This window comes from Taeniopygia guttata, chromosome 2 (genome assembly GCF_048771995.1).
Source record: "Taeniopygia guttata chromosome 2, bTaeGut7.mat, whole genome shotgun sequence".
NCBI lineage: Eukaryota > Metazoa > Chordata > Aves > Passeriformes > Estrildidae > Taeniopygia > Taeniopygia guttata.
Window position 1 is genome coordinate 147,774,459 of NC_133026.1, and position 17,174 is coordinate 147,791,632.

At 38.7% G+C, this 17,174-nt stretch overlaps 1 protein-coding gene across 2 annotated transcripts in view; it reads left to right on the top strand.

The window, feature by feature from the left end:
- DENND3 (DENN domain containing 3) overlaps positions 1–17,174 on the top strand; it is a 31,622-nt gene that overhangs the window by 10,978 nt on the left and 3,470 nt on the right. The window contains exons 5-22 of one of the 2 annotated variants that reach the window (XM_012572128.5): positions 1,917–2,028; positions 3,184–3,303; positions 4,205–4,423; positions 4,706–4,827; positions 5,279–5,434; positions 7,250–7,346; positions 8,547–8,650; positions 8,931–9,112; positions 9,683–10,204; positions 11,056–11,318; positions 11,812–11,982; positions 12,399–12,528; positions 12,997–13,104; positions 13,917–14,056; positions 15,233–15,393; positions 16,350–16,483; positions 16,649–16,764; positions 16,885–17,022. In XM_012572128.5, coding sequence (XP_012427582.5) covers positions 1,917–2,028; positions 3,184–3,303; positions 4,205–4,423; positions 4,706–4,827; positions 5,279–5,434; positions 7,250–7,346; positions 8,547–8,650; positions 8,931–9,112; positions 9,683–10,204; positions 11,056–11,318; positions 11,812–11,982; positions 12,399–12,528; positions 12,997–13,104; positions 13,917–14,056; positions 15,233–15,393; positions 16,350–16,483; positions 16,649–16,764; positions 16,885–17,022 — 2,995 coding nt within the window. The remainder of the gene's footprint in view (positions 1–1,916; positions 2,029–3,183; positions 3,304–4,204; positions 4,424–4,705; positions 4,828–5,278; positions 5,435–7,249; positions 7,347–8,546; positions 8,651–8,930; positions 9,113–9,682; positions 10,205–11,055; positions 11,319–11,811; positions 11,983–12,398; positions 12,529–12,996; positions 13,105–13,916; positions 14,057–15,232; positions 15,394–16,349; positions 16,484–16,648; positions 16,765–16,884; positions 17,023–17,174) is intronic. The other variant, XM_072925060.1, reaches the window with a different exon arrangement.

Here is a 17,174-nt window from a genome sequence, read left to right on the forward strand (position 1 = left end):
TCCAAATCCAGAACATTTTGTGTGGGGTGTGTCTGCCTTTCCCCAGAGCAAGCAGATGTGCACCTAAATGGTTTCACAGCACGCTGGCTGTTGGATTATTCTCCCTTTTTTGAAGTGGTTTGGTTTAACTTGAGAGGTTTTGGCACTTCGCACATGTAGTATTACCTCAATCTGTTATACTGCATGAAAAGTGAAATATTCCTGGCAGTAATCTCCTGGATGAACTCCTGTCTTGGATGGATGAATAGGCTCCATTCAAACAGTAAATCTTCCAACCTGTGTATTCATCCTTTCAGCTGCCTTGAGAAAAGGTGGGAGTGTGCAAATGGCTCCCAGCTCTGAGGCAGTACAAAGGGTCTATTCTGAGCTGCTCTTGCTTTGTGAAACACCTGTCTGTGGACAGTTAATAGCAGTAATGAAAGGTTCATAAACTCCTTAGCTCTCCACTTGAGTGTTTCAGAGATTACTTCATTTATTTCTGCAGACATCTGCAGTGCAGAGCTGTCAGCTGCTGTTAGGCTGCATTAATGGGGCACCATGTCCTGAATAGGGAACTCTGACTGTCCTCTCTGTACATCTGCTGCTTTCTCTGTCATGTTGTGTCTGTTGTGACATTTACTTCTTGATAAGAGCTTTTTGACTCAAAGGAAACAGAAAAAAAAAGGCAGGTCTGCTTACTCTGTTTGGCTAAATCTGAGGCATCACTAAGTGTGACAGAGTATTTGTTTAAATGGACGGTTCAGCTGTCTGGTTTTCTTTGATAATTCTTAAATTCCCCTTTCTCTGCACCCCTAAAGAGCTGATGGACTTTTTGGGAGTATTTATGTAACAGCCCAGGGTTTCCTTCAAATAGGAAAATAGTGAATTTAAATATTTCATTTGAAAGGGCAGTAATATATGACAGAATATTTTTTTTTCCTGACATCTAAATGCTGTACACAAATATGGTGTGCTGGATCCTTATATATCTCTTAACCTATTTAGTTGCTTCCTTGCTGAAGAGCAAGTGTTCTTCTGCAGGAAACCAGTAAAGCTGCAAACTGAAGTAAAACCTTCAGGGAGAAGACAACCATATTCAGTTCCCAGTTTCTCTCTATATATATATATTTGCAGGTCTAGATTTCTGAGTTCGTAAATATTTGGGGTTTTTGCTAGAAACTTACAAGTGAATCTTCTATTCAACAAAACACCCTTTGTGACCACAAATATCTAACTTGGTAATTGTTACATTTCAGAAATGCTGTGGGAGTTAATAATTTTCAGTCTTAATTGTGTGTATGTTTAAATGTTCCAGAATTTATTTGGTGTGTAATATAAACCACATGAACTTTGTTAGGGTAATACAGTTTAAAACAGAAACATTTAGCAGGTTTGCACAAATGTTCTTATTCTTTGTGTGGGCAGGAATGACAGCAAAGAGCAGTGTCCATAGAGGCCTAAGCCTTATGCTAAATACGGCTTTTGCTTCACATTCCTCTGCAGTCCAACTCGGGTCTACAGCCTCTCTTTTCCTCTGGTGCTGTTTTGCATCTCAGAGCTGGTGTCTGAGGCTTGGGATGGGCGGAGCACCGAGTGTTGCAGCTGTGGATGTTGGTTCCTCAAGCAGTCTCTAGAAGACACTTGCTGTAGCTACACCTCACTATCTCACCTCACATGTGGTTTCCTTTGGCCATCAAACCACTGTGCTATGTCCTCTGATGGATATAATGCAACAGTATTTCATGCATGGGAGTACAAAAAAACTCTGCATCATTAAAATTTAATGAAGCTGCTCAAGTATATAATAAATTAGAAATTAATTAGCTGAAGGAATAGCTTCATTACTCCTAATAATTTTTTCTAGATTATCAGCAGAAAGGGTTTTTTTGTGATTGCATGTTACTATTGATAAGTCATTTCCTATCATTTAATTACAGCTTACTAGAGCAGATACGACCTTTGAGGGATTTAGATGTCGAGGAGTACATAAAAGAATTTGCAGCAAAGCTGTTTTTAATCCCCAGCCCGCCACCAGGATCACTTCACTTGGTAATTATTCCTCCTCAATTTCATAATGATTTTAACATTATGTCTTCTAAGATACTAAGATGCTGTTTTCAATAAACTGGGTGACATTCATGAGTGTCAGGTCAGAGATTACTTGGTCATGTGAAACTGTTGTCAATACCTGTGCTTTAAAAATCAGGCCATGGATTATTAGTAGAGAAAATAACAGTGTGACCAGGGTTCAGGCTGTAGTGCTGGCATACCAGTCATGTTCTTTATTTTTCAAAACTTCTCTGGGAAGGCTTTGGCTCATGCCAACTATTTGTGGTCTGACATGATGCCTGGGCAGGTCTGGGAGCAGCAGAACAGTGTGCAGTGGATGAAATGTGGAGTTGGCTGCTGCCTGGATGAAACCAAGCTGAGAGGGAAAACTCACATCAACATTTGTATTCAGTGCTGTGTATTTGTTTCTTTCTGACCCTTCCCAAATCCAGCCAGATGTCAGCTGGGTCAGTGATTTCAGCACACACTCTGTTTTCTACTGCAGTGGCTTCAAGGGAAGCAGAACTTCAGCCAAGGGCTTCTCCTTGGTTGCTTTGCTTGACCCTGGGATGAGGGGTTAGGAGGGGAGGAAAAGTAGCATAGCTGGAAAATATCTGAGTGATTGGCTAAACCAGCTGTGAGTGCTGAAATGTGCAGCATGTGCAGGACCCGACCCCCAGAGATCTGAGCTGAAGTATCTGAAACACTGAGAGACCTCATTCCTTTTGGCTTATTTTATTTTCTTACCATGACAATCTATGCTCACTTATTTTGTTCATGTTTTTTCTGTTTTCTATACGAATTTTATCAATAGTTTTGATTTCCCAGTTGTATCTACAAATATTAATTCAATTATTTTGTTATGTTTATAATAAAGTAAGTTTTATTATGTTAAAAGATGTTTTTTAAAAAAAATTACTGCCCAATCTCTCTATGAGAATGAGAGGAGACAAGTTCATATTAATCTTTCAAACTACTCCTTATGTCTTTTAATATTTCCCTCTCTTTTTATTTTACTTTTCTGCAGTATGCAAATACTTGTCTTCTTGCTCTCAATTCAAATTAGTATTTTGTAGTTATACCTAAAATCCTGAATTAAATGTGCTGTGGGAACATTCTCATTAAGGAGTAAACAGAAACCATCTGTTGTTACAGGTATTTCATATGAAACCACTTCAAATAATAATTCCTTCACGAGAGGATCCGGATAGTCCAATTATTGACTTGGATCTCCATCTTCCATTGCTGTGTTTTAAGCCAGAGCAGGTGCTGCAGGTAAAACTAACTCATACTTTTAAATGTTTAGAGATTGGCAGTATTGGTAATTTGTAGTTTAGGAAAAAATCAAGATGTTTATTTACTCAAAAAACTTTATAAACCCAGAAATTCTGAGTAGTCTTAGTTCTGAATATTAGAGCTATGGCAAAATAAACTATACTTCTTAAGATATCTTGTTATTGATAGACCTGATTAGATTAAGGTTATAGATTAGATTTGGATTACATTTCTTTGCATGTGGTCTAGAAATAGGTGCTAAATTTCTTAAGACTCTATTTTAAAATGTAACTACCCAAGCCAATTGACAGATTTTGTTTTGAATTTTCACTACATGCATTTCTACAAGAATTATAATAATTTTTTTCATGTTTAAGAAAGGGACCTGTGGGAAGGATTGATGGCAATTGGCACTCTCATACAAAAAAAGGTGTAAATGGTGTGGAAATACAAAATACAAAAAGCTATTTGCAAAGAATTCTTTTCAGTGCTTCACAGAATCTTACAATAATATTAGCTGGAGTGTCCTTTGTAGGTTTCCTGATCCAATTCCCTGCTCAAAGGCCACCTGTGAAGTTAAATTAGGCTGCTTAAGGTCATCAGTATTATCTGAGCCACTTTCTCTAAGAAACCTCCTTAATCCATGTGAGTTGGCAGTTCTGCCTTATTTTTTTGGGGGTTTTGCCTACATATGGATGTTATGAATAAAAGTATCTCAAATCCTAAATGGTGCAGCTGATGCATCTTGAAATGGGCATCATTTCATTTTAAAAATCTGTAAGGTAGCTACTAAGAATGAGAATTTTGAGGTTGACTTTCATAAACAGATGAAATATTTGCGTTTCTAGTGTGTTCTAGATACCTCTTTGCAAATATTTAACATTCTGGGTTTGTTTTCCAGATTATGACCTGTATTTTGACTGAGCAAAGAATCGTTTTCTTCTCTTCTGACTGGGCTCTGCTGACACTCATTGCTGAATGCTTTATGTTGTACCTTCATCCCCTTCAGTGGCAGCACACTTTTGTGCCCATTCTGTCCCGGCAAATGCTGGATTTTGTGATGGCTCCAACGTCTTTCCTCATGGGATGCCATACTGATCATTTTGATGAAGTGAGCGTGGTATGTTTTAAACCTTGCAGTGCATTTGTCCCATTTCATATTGAGGCATATTAGATTACTAAGTATTTATGTACTGGGATCAACATCTATTAAGACAATTTCATTTATTTTTCTTGAATGTAAATGTTTAGTTATCTGTACGATTTTCTACTTGTGGAAAAAAATTTCAGTCCTTTTCTGATTTACCTCCTTTATGAAATTAATTGTCTGAGAAGTATGTAAATAAGAAGTAAATATTTTTACAATAAATGTACAGTCATTCTATTTTTTTTTTGTTAAAAGGAAGGTGAAGATTTAATTCTAATTAATATAGATAATGGAGATATTTCATATTCAAAAATAGTTGAAGAGGAACTTGAGATTCCAGATGTTCCAGCACAAGCAGCAGAAACTTTCATAAAAAGGTGACAAGATCTTGTGATGTCTGTCTTAGTGCATAAACCATGCTTGATACTCCAAGTTTTTTATTTTGTATTATTTATTATTTTAATATTATTTCATTAATATAAATCCCACTGTATTTTAAAAAAGGGCAAATCAAAAATTTCAATTAATTAGTATAGAAGTGGTTTTAAGCAGTCATAATCACCAAATTATTTTGCAACAACTGGAATGCTTGTTTCTTTGTTATTGATGCAGATTATACTCTGAACTTTATAAAGAAGACTGAATGCACTGTGATTTAATTGAGTGGGGCTCCCTGGAATCTTGTTAGCTTGTCAGCACTTGTAAATCAATCTTGCACTTTTCTAGCTGTCAGATGCATGGGCTTAAATTGGTTGGTTTTTTTTTTTTTAAGGTATGAAAAAATTGTTTGTGTTAGGATGTAAGTTAATGGTTTTCTTCTGTGTGTAGAGTGGAGGGTCTGCAGCTGCACTTTGATCTGGAGCTCTGCCATCTCCGAGCCAGCACAGACCTTGGTGAGCTCCAAACCCGCAGGAGGGCTTGGCAGCAGAAACTGAACATGGAGGTGCAGCAAACCATGTTGCAGTTAATTGTTAATATCTTCAGGTAAGTGGGTGTAGTATTTTCTATTAGAACAGCATGTGGTACTGGTTAAGACACTTTACGCATCAGTGAAAATATTCTCATCTTTACTTTATAGATATTTTGTAGGGCTTAGGTTTTGTTAGGGAGTATGAGAAGGAAGTCCTGTAGCCTGATAGAATGAGTCATTGATGTTTTTTTGCTAAGATATTGCTAGAATATCTTACATAAAACTCTTCTGATTTTGAGCTTGCCTTTTGTAGGAAGATTTCAGGAAGAGAAGTGCAGTCCTTGGAAAAGCTTAGGGCCCAGCAGGGATATCAGTCAAGTCTTGGTCCGTCTTGAATTCAAACCAGGACAGGGTAGAAGAGCTGAAAGCAGGAACAAGAGTTCAGCACACCTGGGTGTGTTTGGACTGAGAATGGATGAGATGCCTGAAGAGTATCAGCAGCATCTGAGAATGAGGGAGGGAGAGGAGCTGTTTAAGCTTAAGGGCAAAGTGTTGGCACTTTGAAGGGACAATTGGCCAGGAGCTGGATCCTTGTAGGTCCCTTCCCACTCAGGGTATTCTATAATTCTATGGTAAGAAATGTGGGATATTGGCTGTGTTTGGCATTTTAACAATGATGTGGCCTCTTGCTGGAGGTGGTTCTTCCCTTTGGATCAGCTACTGAATTGCTCACAGGAATTCTCCTTGGCACTTTCAGTCAGAAGGAGCTGGGTTAATTTACAGAGTCCAGATGTCTGTTATTGGATCAGCTTAAGGAGTGCTTCTGCAGGTGTCTGGATCCTCCAAGAAGGGCACTAGCTGCTGGGTGTGGGGAATAGAACAGCCTTTACAGATAGTTGATTATGGAATCTGAAATGCATTTATTTCCACGGCAGGATTTTGTAGATTTCAGTGTTTGGCAACAATAATTCCAGACAAAGATGAGGAGAAATGCATTTTTGCTCATAACAGCTTGAACTCTTTAATGCATTAAACATTTGGCTGCAGAAAATGAACAGATGCTTTGCTGTCTAAGAGATAATGTGTATCACAAAGGGGTTAATTCTTTTGCTTTCTTTCTCCTTTCCTTCAAACTTTTTATTTGTTCTTTTTTTTCAGCCTTGTTTCTTCTATCTCCTAACTCTGCCAGCATCCAGGAGTGAAGGAAAGTAACTCTCCATTGTAGTTGTGCTGCCAGTTGTTCTGTCTTCAGCAAAGCATTGAAGCATTGTAGTGATTTTGTGTGTGTGGAGGTTCCATGTTTAAAGCAGACAGTGCTAAATTATATAGAATTACATAGAATTGTGTACTTTTATTGACCATACCTTTTCCTGACCCCATATGGCTGGATAAACTGTTAATAAGATGTAGTAAGAGCCCTGTTTTTCATGTGCCTCTTCCAGATGCAATGTGATGGGACAGTGTGAGGTCAGGTCACATCTTTCCAATTGCCCAGGATAGGTGCACTTGTCTTTTGTGCTTCAATGGGTTGTGTGTGATTCAGGACCTGTGTATGTAAATGGAATTCCAGGATTGGAGCCTAAGTCATGATTTACACAGATTCTCCTTCATGGTTTACTAAATCTTACAGAGTGTATGTGAGTTTGGCAGCAGATAGGCTACCTTACTTGTAAGAATTTGAATTCTTTTTTCCATGATTCAGTAACACAGACTTGTTCATTAAAACTGAATTTGGCTTCTAATACTGTAATACTGCAGCACATTTTTATTTTGTCTTCTGATGCTGCAGAATATTTCTAGTAATACCAGTGGGCTGCTGCTCTTGCAAAAGTACAACTTGCTTACAAATCTCCAAGCAGATTTATTTATTTCTTTATTTATGTCTCCAGGGAGGTAAAAGACCATCTAAATTATGAACACAGAGTGTTTAACAGTGAAGAATTTCTGAAAACAAGGGCAATCGGAGACCAGCCATTCTACAAAAAGGTAAATTCAGTGCAGTGATTATCTGCTATTAATAAATCTCTATTTTAGGATTAATGCCAATATCTGGAAATTTAAAGGTAACAAAGTAATGAATCCTACAGGAGAAACAGTGTTTGTTGGATAAAGCTTCCAATGGAAAGTTGTTGCAGTGTGCAAACATTCTTAAAAACAAACAGACTGAAAGGAAAATCTTAATATATCCTCAGGAAAGAAATTGACTGGAACTCTTTTGACCAGGATTTCAGATTAATAGAAATAATTAAAATATTTTCAACAGTAATTTCTAATGCTATAAATGAAATAGTGGCAATTTTATGAATTGAAATTTAATAGTAGTTTAAAACTTGGATGTACATATTTAAGAAGCGACTGACTCCCTTAAATACCAAATAGCAAAGTGGTAGGTTTGCTTTCAGGTGAATCTTAGAAAATAGCACACTATGGAGTAGTTATTAGTGATGTCTAGAATTAAGAAAACCCAAAAAAGTCCACTAGAAAGGACTAAGATTTGGAATGTCCTGGACATACAATTGCTAGCAAAATATGCCACCTACTGGAGAAATATTGGAAACTGGGAATCCTAATGCTTTTGGAGATGCTGTTTTACATTGTACATTGCAAGTGGATTAGTAAGAGGCATTTGAACATTTATATAGCAGACATGTTGTATTGCCTCAAATCCCATATTTCATCTTGTTTAACTGTGCAGTGATGAGAGGTGGTGGCTTTCCCTCTTTTAAATTCACACTTGGCATGTGTGGGGGTTACCAGAAGAAAAGATGATTCACTTGTCTTTTCAGAATTAGTATGATGACATAATGTTAATTTAGAGTGGCTCCAAATTCTTATTCCAAACCACAGACAATATTGTGGTTTGGTTTAAGTACTTGGTTTAAGTAGAAAAGATAATACTAAACTTGTAGCTTTGTTTTGCTCAGTATTTCTAATTTTTGTTTGGTTTCACCTCTTGGAGGGCTGTTTGAGATTACTGTTTGCCACTAAGCATATATCATCAAAGTACAGAGGAGAATGGAAACTTAATTAGTTTTCTCGTGAAGCTTCCAATCTTTTCTATTTTTGTGATTGCTAAATTGGAAGGTTGCAGTTGTGCATGTGTAAAGGTAATAAAAATGAGCAAGACATGCTAATAAAAATGTAAACTTATAAATGATCCACAGTTAACTCCTTTGTGTCTCACAGGTTTTAGAGACCTACATGTTTCACTCTTTCCTTAAAGCTCGTCTGAACAGAAAGATGGATGCTTTTGCTCGGCTTGACTTGAGTACTCAGTCTGAAGAGGACAGGTAGCATTTTCTCATTTCTTATTCTGGTTTTGAATCTTCTATTTGTATCAGTGATAAAAGTCCTTTTGACTCTCTTGGTATGAGATCAGATCATCTATAAATAAGATTATGATTATTTGTTAACTCTCATTTAATTATGATTATTGTAAAAGAGTCACATGAACAGATGGCCATTGAAATTGTAGATTTAATACAAAAAAGAAAAAAAAAAAACGGGCAGCAATTTAGTGTGTATGTGTGAGTTCTGAAACTAGTAATGTGTTGGTTTTATTTTCCTCAGGTTAGATTTGATGTTTCCCACCCCCAGAAGGCTGACAATAGAGAAAATGGCTTCCAAGCGAATGAGCGCCGCGCGCAAGGCCAGCCGGCGCATGGTGATCAGCATGCCCAACCTGCAGGACATCCAACTGCCCCAGGGCCCCACCAGGAACTCCTCACTTCGAAAAGTGGAAAGAGGTGTTGGTAAGGGATGATTGTAATGGACAAAGACTCTTCTGTTGTCTTTTGGGGTGACATCACCGAGTAATTGTCACAGAAACACTGTCAGCTGCAGGGAAGAAATGATGGGCTGAGTCACTTTGAGCTGGGGCTTGTCTGTGCTTCCCCTGGCTTGTGAAGTCAGTCTGTAGCCTGCTGGAAGTTTTGCTGAACTACAAAAGAGTGAGTGGTCCCAGTGGGATTGATTTTGGGTAATTGATTTCTGAGTCCTCACCCACCTTATGTCCAGTTCTCTACTACCTTTAATTTAAACACAGGCTTAAGCTTATCACGGTTTAGAAAGAACTTCATAAGGGTTTTTCCCCTCCTTTTTTCTTTAACTTTTCCAAAACTGATTAGGGAATATTCTCACAATAGGGACGATAGATACAGAAATTTGTGTCCCTAGGACAGCTGTAATTCTTCTTGTTTCTTGTAATTGCTTGTTGCTGTGATGGGGATTCTGTTTGTTGTTTGTAGTATTACTGGCTGTGAAGATACTTACACTTCTACTCCTTTCCCTGATCAATGTACTCTCTTGGTGTTTGTTTCTAGCTATAAAAACACCCTCCAAATCCATCACCACGTTCAAAATCCCTGAAATTCACTTTCCTCTGATGTTCCAGTGTGTTCACTCCTACTACACAGACTTCTTCAACCACCTCAGCAAAGCTATCAGTACCTTACCCCCTGAGAACTCCGTGTTGCTGGCAAGGTACTTCTACCTCCGGGGCCTTGTTAGCTTGATGCAAGGGAAACTACTAAATGCACTTTCTGACTTTCAGAACCTAGAAAAAACAGACTTAAGAATTTTCCCTACTGATCTTGTAAGAAAAATAGTGGAGACCCTGCCTCGCTCGGAGCGCTTGCAGGCAGACCGCAAACCTGAGCTCAAGAGGCTGATAAGTCGAGTGATGGAAAAACAAAGGGAAGTTCTGAAAATCGATGACCACGTAAAAAATTTTGAATTGCCAAAAACACACATGCAGCTGGATGATTTTGTAAAGAGAATTCAGGAGTCTGGGATTGTCAGAGATATAGGCACCATCCACCGGTTATTTGATGCTCTGACAGTAGGTGAGTATAAGGTTGTTGGGGGTTTTTTGATTCTTATTTAGCATTGTCACATGAAAAAGGGAGGTTTACTCAAACTCTTAGTGTTGGTTGGTCTGTCAGTGCCCTGGGAGAGCTGAGCCCCTTTTGTCTGACCAGTTTGTCAGTGTTCTGTTGTGGAAACCCTCCACTGAGCAGCTGCTGCATGGAGGAGGGTTCCACTGACTTGTCCAGGGTCCCCTGCCAAACAGAGAGACCCCTCCTGGGTGTCCTTTACCCACTGCCAGCACTCTTGCAGGACTCGCATTAACAGCTTAAAGAAGAATCACTATTAGTGATTCTCACTCTATTAGTAAAATTATCAGAGGTTAAAGTATGAGAATTGCTGGTTGTAATATTTGACTGCAAAAATACATTTAAAGCAATATATTAATTCAAAGCCTTATCAAGCTCTAATTCCCAGTAAGAGCCAGCTTGAAATAATGACTCAGTGTGCCTAGAGTATGATTCTTACCCAGAAGGTGATCCTATGGGGGAGAAGACAGGTTCAACCTATTGACTGATCACAGAATTTATATGGAGTCTTCTCTAACTTCTCCCCATTCTTAACTCACTTTTTTTACTATTCCTTTATGTTTAAGTGGAGCTGGAGTGACTTTAGTTACATTTTACTCAGTGAAGGGTGGTTGTACCTTTGGGGGGTATCTCAGGATAGTGCCTGAGATAACCTTGGGATGGGGACATGTGCCTAAAATGTCTATACTTATATGCACAATAAAGAGGCACAATTTGACAGTTACTGTCTTTGTAAACTCATGTTCCTGTACAAATCTCTAATAATTTCTGACACAAAAGAGGTTTTAAAAATTTTTTAGGACAGCAGAAACAAATTGATCCTGAAACATTCAGAGATTTCTACAACTACTGGAAAGAAACGGAAGCAGAAGCTCAAGAGGTGAATCTGCCACCAGCAGTAATTGAGCATCTAGATAAAAATGAATGTGTCTACAAGTTATCCTGCTCAGTTAAAACCAACTATGGTGTAGGGAAAATAGCTCTGACCCAGAAGCGCTTGTTCCTGCTGACTGAAGGAGGCCGTCCTGGCTATGTCCCAATTGCTGCTTTCAGGGATATAGAGGTGAGCATCAGCTTCCTGTCCTCTGGCATGCCTGTGCATATAGGTTATGGCCCTTTCTCCAGAGTGAGCTGGCTCTCATCATTGAGTTTCAGTAAGGGGAGTAGGAAACAGCGCTGAAGTTACTGTGTGAGTGGTTAGGTAAATTTCTGGGGGTTTGGACCAAAACTTTCATGACTGAAAATCAAGAGGTTATATACTCAGAGAAATCTGCAGGGTGCAGCACATAGGATATGGAGTAGATCAGTTTAATAACATGAGCATTAAATGTGCTCATGTGACTAATGTATCAGTGGGTCAGTTTATATCCACTGTGGAGCCAAGGCTCTATGATGATGTTTAAACTTATTTTCATAAGTGCAGCTCTGCTTTACTGGGTGTATGGACAGCTGAAATAATTAGCTGTAATTAGACAAAGCTGCCCTGTGGGCTGAGTGCTGAATCATCTGTTGTTTGGGTACATTCTCTTTGTTTTCTGTTTCCTGTGACTTTCCAGGATGTTAAGAGCACAACTGTAGCTTTCCTTCTTTTGAGAATACCTACTCTGAGGATTAAAACATTATCTAAAAAAGAAGTATTTGAAGCCAACCTTAAAACTGAGTGTGATCTCTGGTACCTGATAGTGAAAGAAATGTGGGCTGGAAAGAAAATGGCGTATGATCACAAGGTATAAATATGGGAATTTGTAACCAAATAATTTGAAGAATATGCTATCTCTGATCTAAATAATTCATGAACTAATCTTAGAACTTCATGGTGCTTCTCTCCCATGAAGAAATATCCAGCTTGGAAATGGGTATCCATCCTATGTCTGCTGTGTCTTTTCATATGGCTTTGTTTGCATATCCTGTATCAAGGTTGTGTCAGATCTGAAGTACTCCTGTAATAACACTGGCTTCTGACTCCCTGCTCTAAGGCTTGCCTTGGAACATGGGATGTGGGAGTGGGGTCTGCAGGAATTGTGCTGCAGGGCAGCAAGTGCCTGGTGCTTGTGCTACGTATGGCTCGTGTTGTGATTTTGAGCGTGGTGTTTTGTAAGAGTAATGAGCAATAGATAAATTACAGTAAGATTTCTGTCTTTAGGATCCTCAGTATATCCAGCAAGCACTGACAAATGTTCTCCTGATGGATGCTGTGGTTGGTGCCCTGCAGTCCTCCAAAAGCATCTATGCAGCCTCTAAACTGTCTTACTTTGACAGGATGAAAAATGAAGGTCAGTCACAGCAATGCTACAAAGCCTGTTGATGTTGCATCATCTCTTTCTGTTCTTTCAGTCTGTATGTTTTCAAACTGGCTATTTGTAGAAATACAAAAAGACATTAGCCTGATTGCACTTTCACAAATGCAATTTATTTAATAGTAAGTAGAAAGTTTAGGGTTTGTTTTTTTGTTTTTTTTCTTTTTGTTCTGTTTGGTTTTGGTTTTTGCTTCTGTCTCCATGCTTTTGCTTCTGTCTCCATCTTGGATGCCATGGTTTTGTCTTGGTTTTTTAGACTCCTTGGGTGGTGGATGTCTCTGCTACCAGAATTCATACAAATGATGTTTGAGCTCTCAGCTAAAGCTAGAGGGAAAGAAAAGTGAGAAATGTGAATGAATGGTGTAGAATTGCTATCTTATAAAAATTGGAGTTCTGTTTCAGGCTTAAATGTGCACTTCATTACCTTCTAAAAATCTATTTTAGTGCCTATGATGGTCCCCAAAACTACTTCAGAGACACTAAAGCACAAGATCAATCCCTCAGCTGGTGAGACATTTCCACAGGCAATAGATGTCTTGCTTTATACTCCAGGTAAGGTGATGTGTTGCTCTCTTTAGGTTAGCCCAGCTTTAATTAGCCTATAAAGTACATTATCTTATAACTCCTGGTATTATGCCTGCCTGATGTGTTCTCATTCTGACATGGATTAGTTGTGTGTTGAATACTAAACCAGAAAAATAATTTTAAAAGAGCAGTAATGTTGCATGTTAAGATACTCCAAGGGATAGTTTTCACTGTCTTAATTTGCCTTTCTCTGCACATGTGCCTTATCACAGACTTCAATACTGTGTTAATGGGCTGATTTCTCATTAAGATTTCTGGCTCACTTACTGAGCCAGGTGGATGGATGGATAATGCTCCCCCATTGATCAATATTCATTGTTAGGTTTTTATTTTTCAGTAAAGTCCTGCAGGGGAGTTAGTTTGAGCCACAGTGCAAGGAACATTGGGGAGAGTGTTTGATTCAGTGGTACTTTTCTTTCTTCACAGTATGAGAGGCTTTGATGGAGTAGACAAGAGTGAGTGAATTTATTAGTTGTATTTATAGGGCTTAAAAGCCTTACTGCAATCTTAATGAGCTCAGCTCTTAGAGATAATCTCTTTCATTGATGACTGCTCTGAGTATCTTTGGAGTGTAAGATTAAATCATTGGGTGAATTCAGCAAATAGATGATAACAAGCACAATGCATTGTGAGAACTGTGTCAGTCAATAACTGATGATGTAAACTCCAGAAGATGCATTTCATTACAAACCTGCTCTGCCTAATAATGACTCTCCCATAAGTCTCCAAAAACGTTATATTTTCTTTTACTTCTCTCCTCTTCTCTGCTTTATTTCTAGGGCATCTTGACCCTTCAGAAAGACTGGACAATGCTCATCCAAAACTCTGGTGTGCTTTAAATGAGGGGAAGGTTGTAGTCTTTGATGCCTCTACCTGGTCTATACAGCAACACTGCTTCAAAATGGGTCGCTCTAAACTGGTAAGACTGGCACAGGATCACAATTCCTGCTTCAGCTGGGTATGGTTTTGTTGCTGTAGTCTGTCTGACCCAAAATCACATCATTCCTTAAAAGTTGTTGAGTTGTCTGGGCTTCAGTAAACCTGGAAAATTGGAGATTTTTGAGAAAAGCAGAAAGGAGGCTAAATAGATTAATAATAAAACAAGTCATAGTGGTGAGAAGTGATGGGTTGATTTGGGAGGGCCTGATGGGTTCTTGGGGCAGGAAAGCAGGGTTGAAACAGTTGAGGAGAAAGAATAAAAGACAATTAACCCAAAGAGAAGGGGAATCCTAGGAATAGATAAAAATTCACCCATACTGAAGAACTGGAGGTTTGGAAGAAGTGTAAGGAAACCAGGTAGATGCTATTGAAAGACAGCTAGAGCTCTAAAAGAAAGTGTCTCAACCAGCAGGTGAAAGGGAGTGGTTTGTCAAAGATCACCTGAAAGAGTAACTCTTTCTGTGAAAAGGGAATCTGAACCAGGCATGCAACCTGGGTGAAAAACACACAGTAGAGGGAACACACAGGAAAAGGGATTGGACATGTCACTTGTGTGAAAGATAAAGGAGATTGCTGTGGATGACTGTGAGAGAGAGTCAGAAAGGGAGGGGTAAAGCTGATGGTGAAGAGCTGGGTGGAGAAAAGATGGAATTCCAGAAGAGTCATATACCTAAAAGAAGATAAAAAAAGCTGCAAGTGATGGCTGGAGGGAGATAAATGAAGAGTGTGTGATGGAGGGGAAGGACAATCCAGAGACAGTAGAGGACCAGTATTTTTTTAAACACTACTTTTCGATGAAGTAGGAAGTGTGGATATAATGGACAGTTTGGTTGGCTTCCAGTCCAGAGGAAAGGAGCACATTAACATCTGTGGTTCCTCTGGTGCCCTCTGTAACTTTTACTTTGGGGCAGGAAGCACACTTCAGTCAGTCCCTTTGATAAATTATTAATCCTGTTTACTGAAGGATAAACTTTGAAAAGAGATCTGTTCTCTCATTTATAGAGCAGAGCAAAGGATGGAACACTGGAGAGCCAAGTCTTCATCTCCTACAGTGATCACCAGCAAACTGCAGCACCTGAATACAGCCTTTTCCATATTACTTTAAAGACTGATTTCTCTCCTAAGCTTTATTTAACCCTGAGCTTTTTCTCCCCAGACTTGCATGGTCATGGTGGAACAGAGTCAAGTGTGGATTGGTTCTCAGGACTCCATTATTTATATCATCAACACCCACAGTATGTCTTGTAATAAGCAACTGAATGATCATCGCTCTGATGTTACAGACATCATTGTGGAGAAAAGGAATGGAACACCCAGGTAGATCAAATTTGATTTTCCTAGATGTTGAAAGAATTTATTTTTTTAAATGGGAGGGTTTATCCTGCTAATAAAGTCTTCATTTAGCTAATTTTTGTAGCTCCCATATTGTAAATGTCAACTGAGAATTTTCTTTTTAAAAGAAGAACACTGGGCAGTTTGGAACAAAGGGGATAAAGGAATCCTCTTTTGGATGAGGATGAGAAACAGCCAGGAACTGGCAGCATCCAGTGAACAATTGATACAGATGTAGTTTAAGGACCACTTCACTTTTGCTTTGAGCATGTCATTGACTACATGTTTACAGCAAGCTTCTGAATTTTTTCCTGCCTGTTTATAAAAGAAATAACACATTTATTGTTCTGTTCAGGCAAAATGCTTTTGATCTTTTGGTAGCACTGGGAAGAGTGTTGGCTGAAGGTCTTAACTTGCTGTCTTCCCATGGGAAAAGCAGCTCCAGGGTCGGTAGGTCTGCCATTGTTGCAGCAGGTGTAACTGGGTTTCAGGAAGAATTTGTTGTTAAGTGTTGTTGAAACTTTCTGAAAAAGGTTTGCTCATTCTAAAACAAATGTTAAAGGTAAAAAGAAATGGGATAGTATAATTTGTTTTCTCAGGTGCAGTAACAAATAAGAATAGTTTGAGATATTTTTGTTCTAACTCAAGAGAATATCCATGAGACAACATTGTTCAGAGGAATTATAGGGAATGTTTTGTTGTACTCTACTCCTCATGCATGATGTAATGTGCTCTCATTCACTGAGCTCTGAGTTAACCTGCAGTGTTTCTAGTTGATACAGAATTTGTAAAGGATAATATTGAAGGTAATTTAAAAATGAACATTAATTTGGATTACTGTAAAGTTGGTTCTTTTGCAACTAAGTCTCTTTTGTGTGTGCACTCTTTTCTGAGCATGAATGCACACTATACTTCTTAATTTTTTTAATCTATGCCAACAGCGAAGCGTATTCCAGCAGTTTAGATGGAATGGTGATTGCTTGGAACATCAGCACTCTGAAAGTGAACTGTGTCTGTCAGCTGCCCTGCCAAAATCTCACCTCTATGAAGCTTCATAATGACCAACTGTGGTGCTGTAAGTCCCTTCATCAAATTGTAATAATTACAAAAATCATCTTCACAGAAAGAAACAAGACAGTTGTTGGACGTTTCATTTTATTTTGCTTTTTTCATCCTTGTTTTGTTAGAGATGGAAACTTCTTCCACTTCCATTACTAACTCTGCATCTTTAATATTGAAGGTACCAGAAGTTGCATTCTTGTGGTGTCAACCCACGAGTTTCAACTGCAGATGAAAATCGAGCAGCACCTGAAGGATGTGTGTTCCTCTTTTCTTGGCTTCCAGCTCTTTCCAGAGGTATTGCACTTACTCTGGCGATGAAGTTTAAAGGAGGCAGGGCCATGTGGCATTACAAGCCCTGGTTATTTTGATACATTTTCTGTCAACAGTGTTTAAATGTATCTTTCTGTGCTTTAGAGAGATGAAGTGTGGGCCTCTTACTCGGGGAGTAGTGACCTGTACATTTGGAATACCAAAGACCTTTCAAGTACACCTCAAAAGATTCATCTTCAGGATTGCTCTGAGATTACTTGTATGATAAGAGTTAAAAATCAGGTGAGAGACATCTGGGCTGTTTTTGCCTCTTGTGGATTTCTTTACTGAAGTTTTGTTTGTTTGCAGCTGTCATGGGCTGTCATTGTTTCCTCACTGGGGGTTGCATAAGTACATGAGGTTTGGAATGTTGATTCCTCTTTGAAATCAGAGAA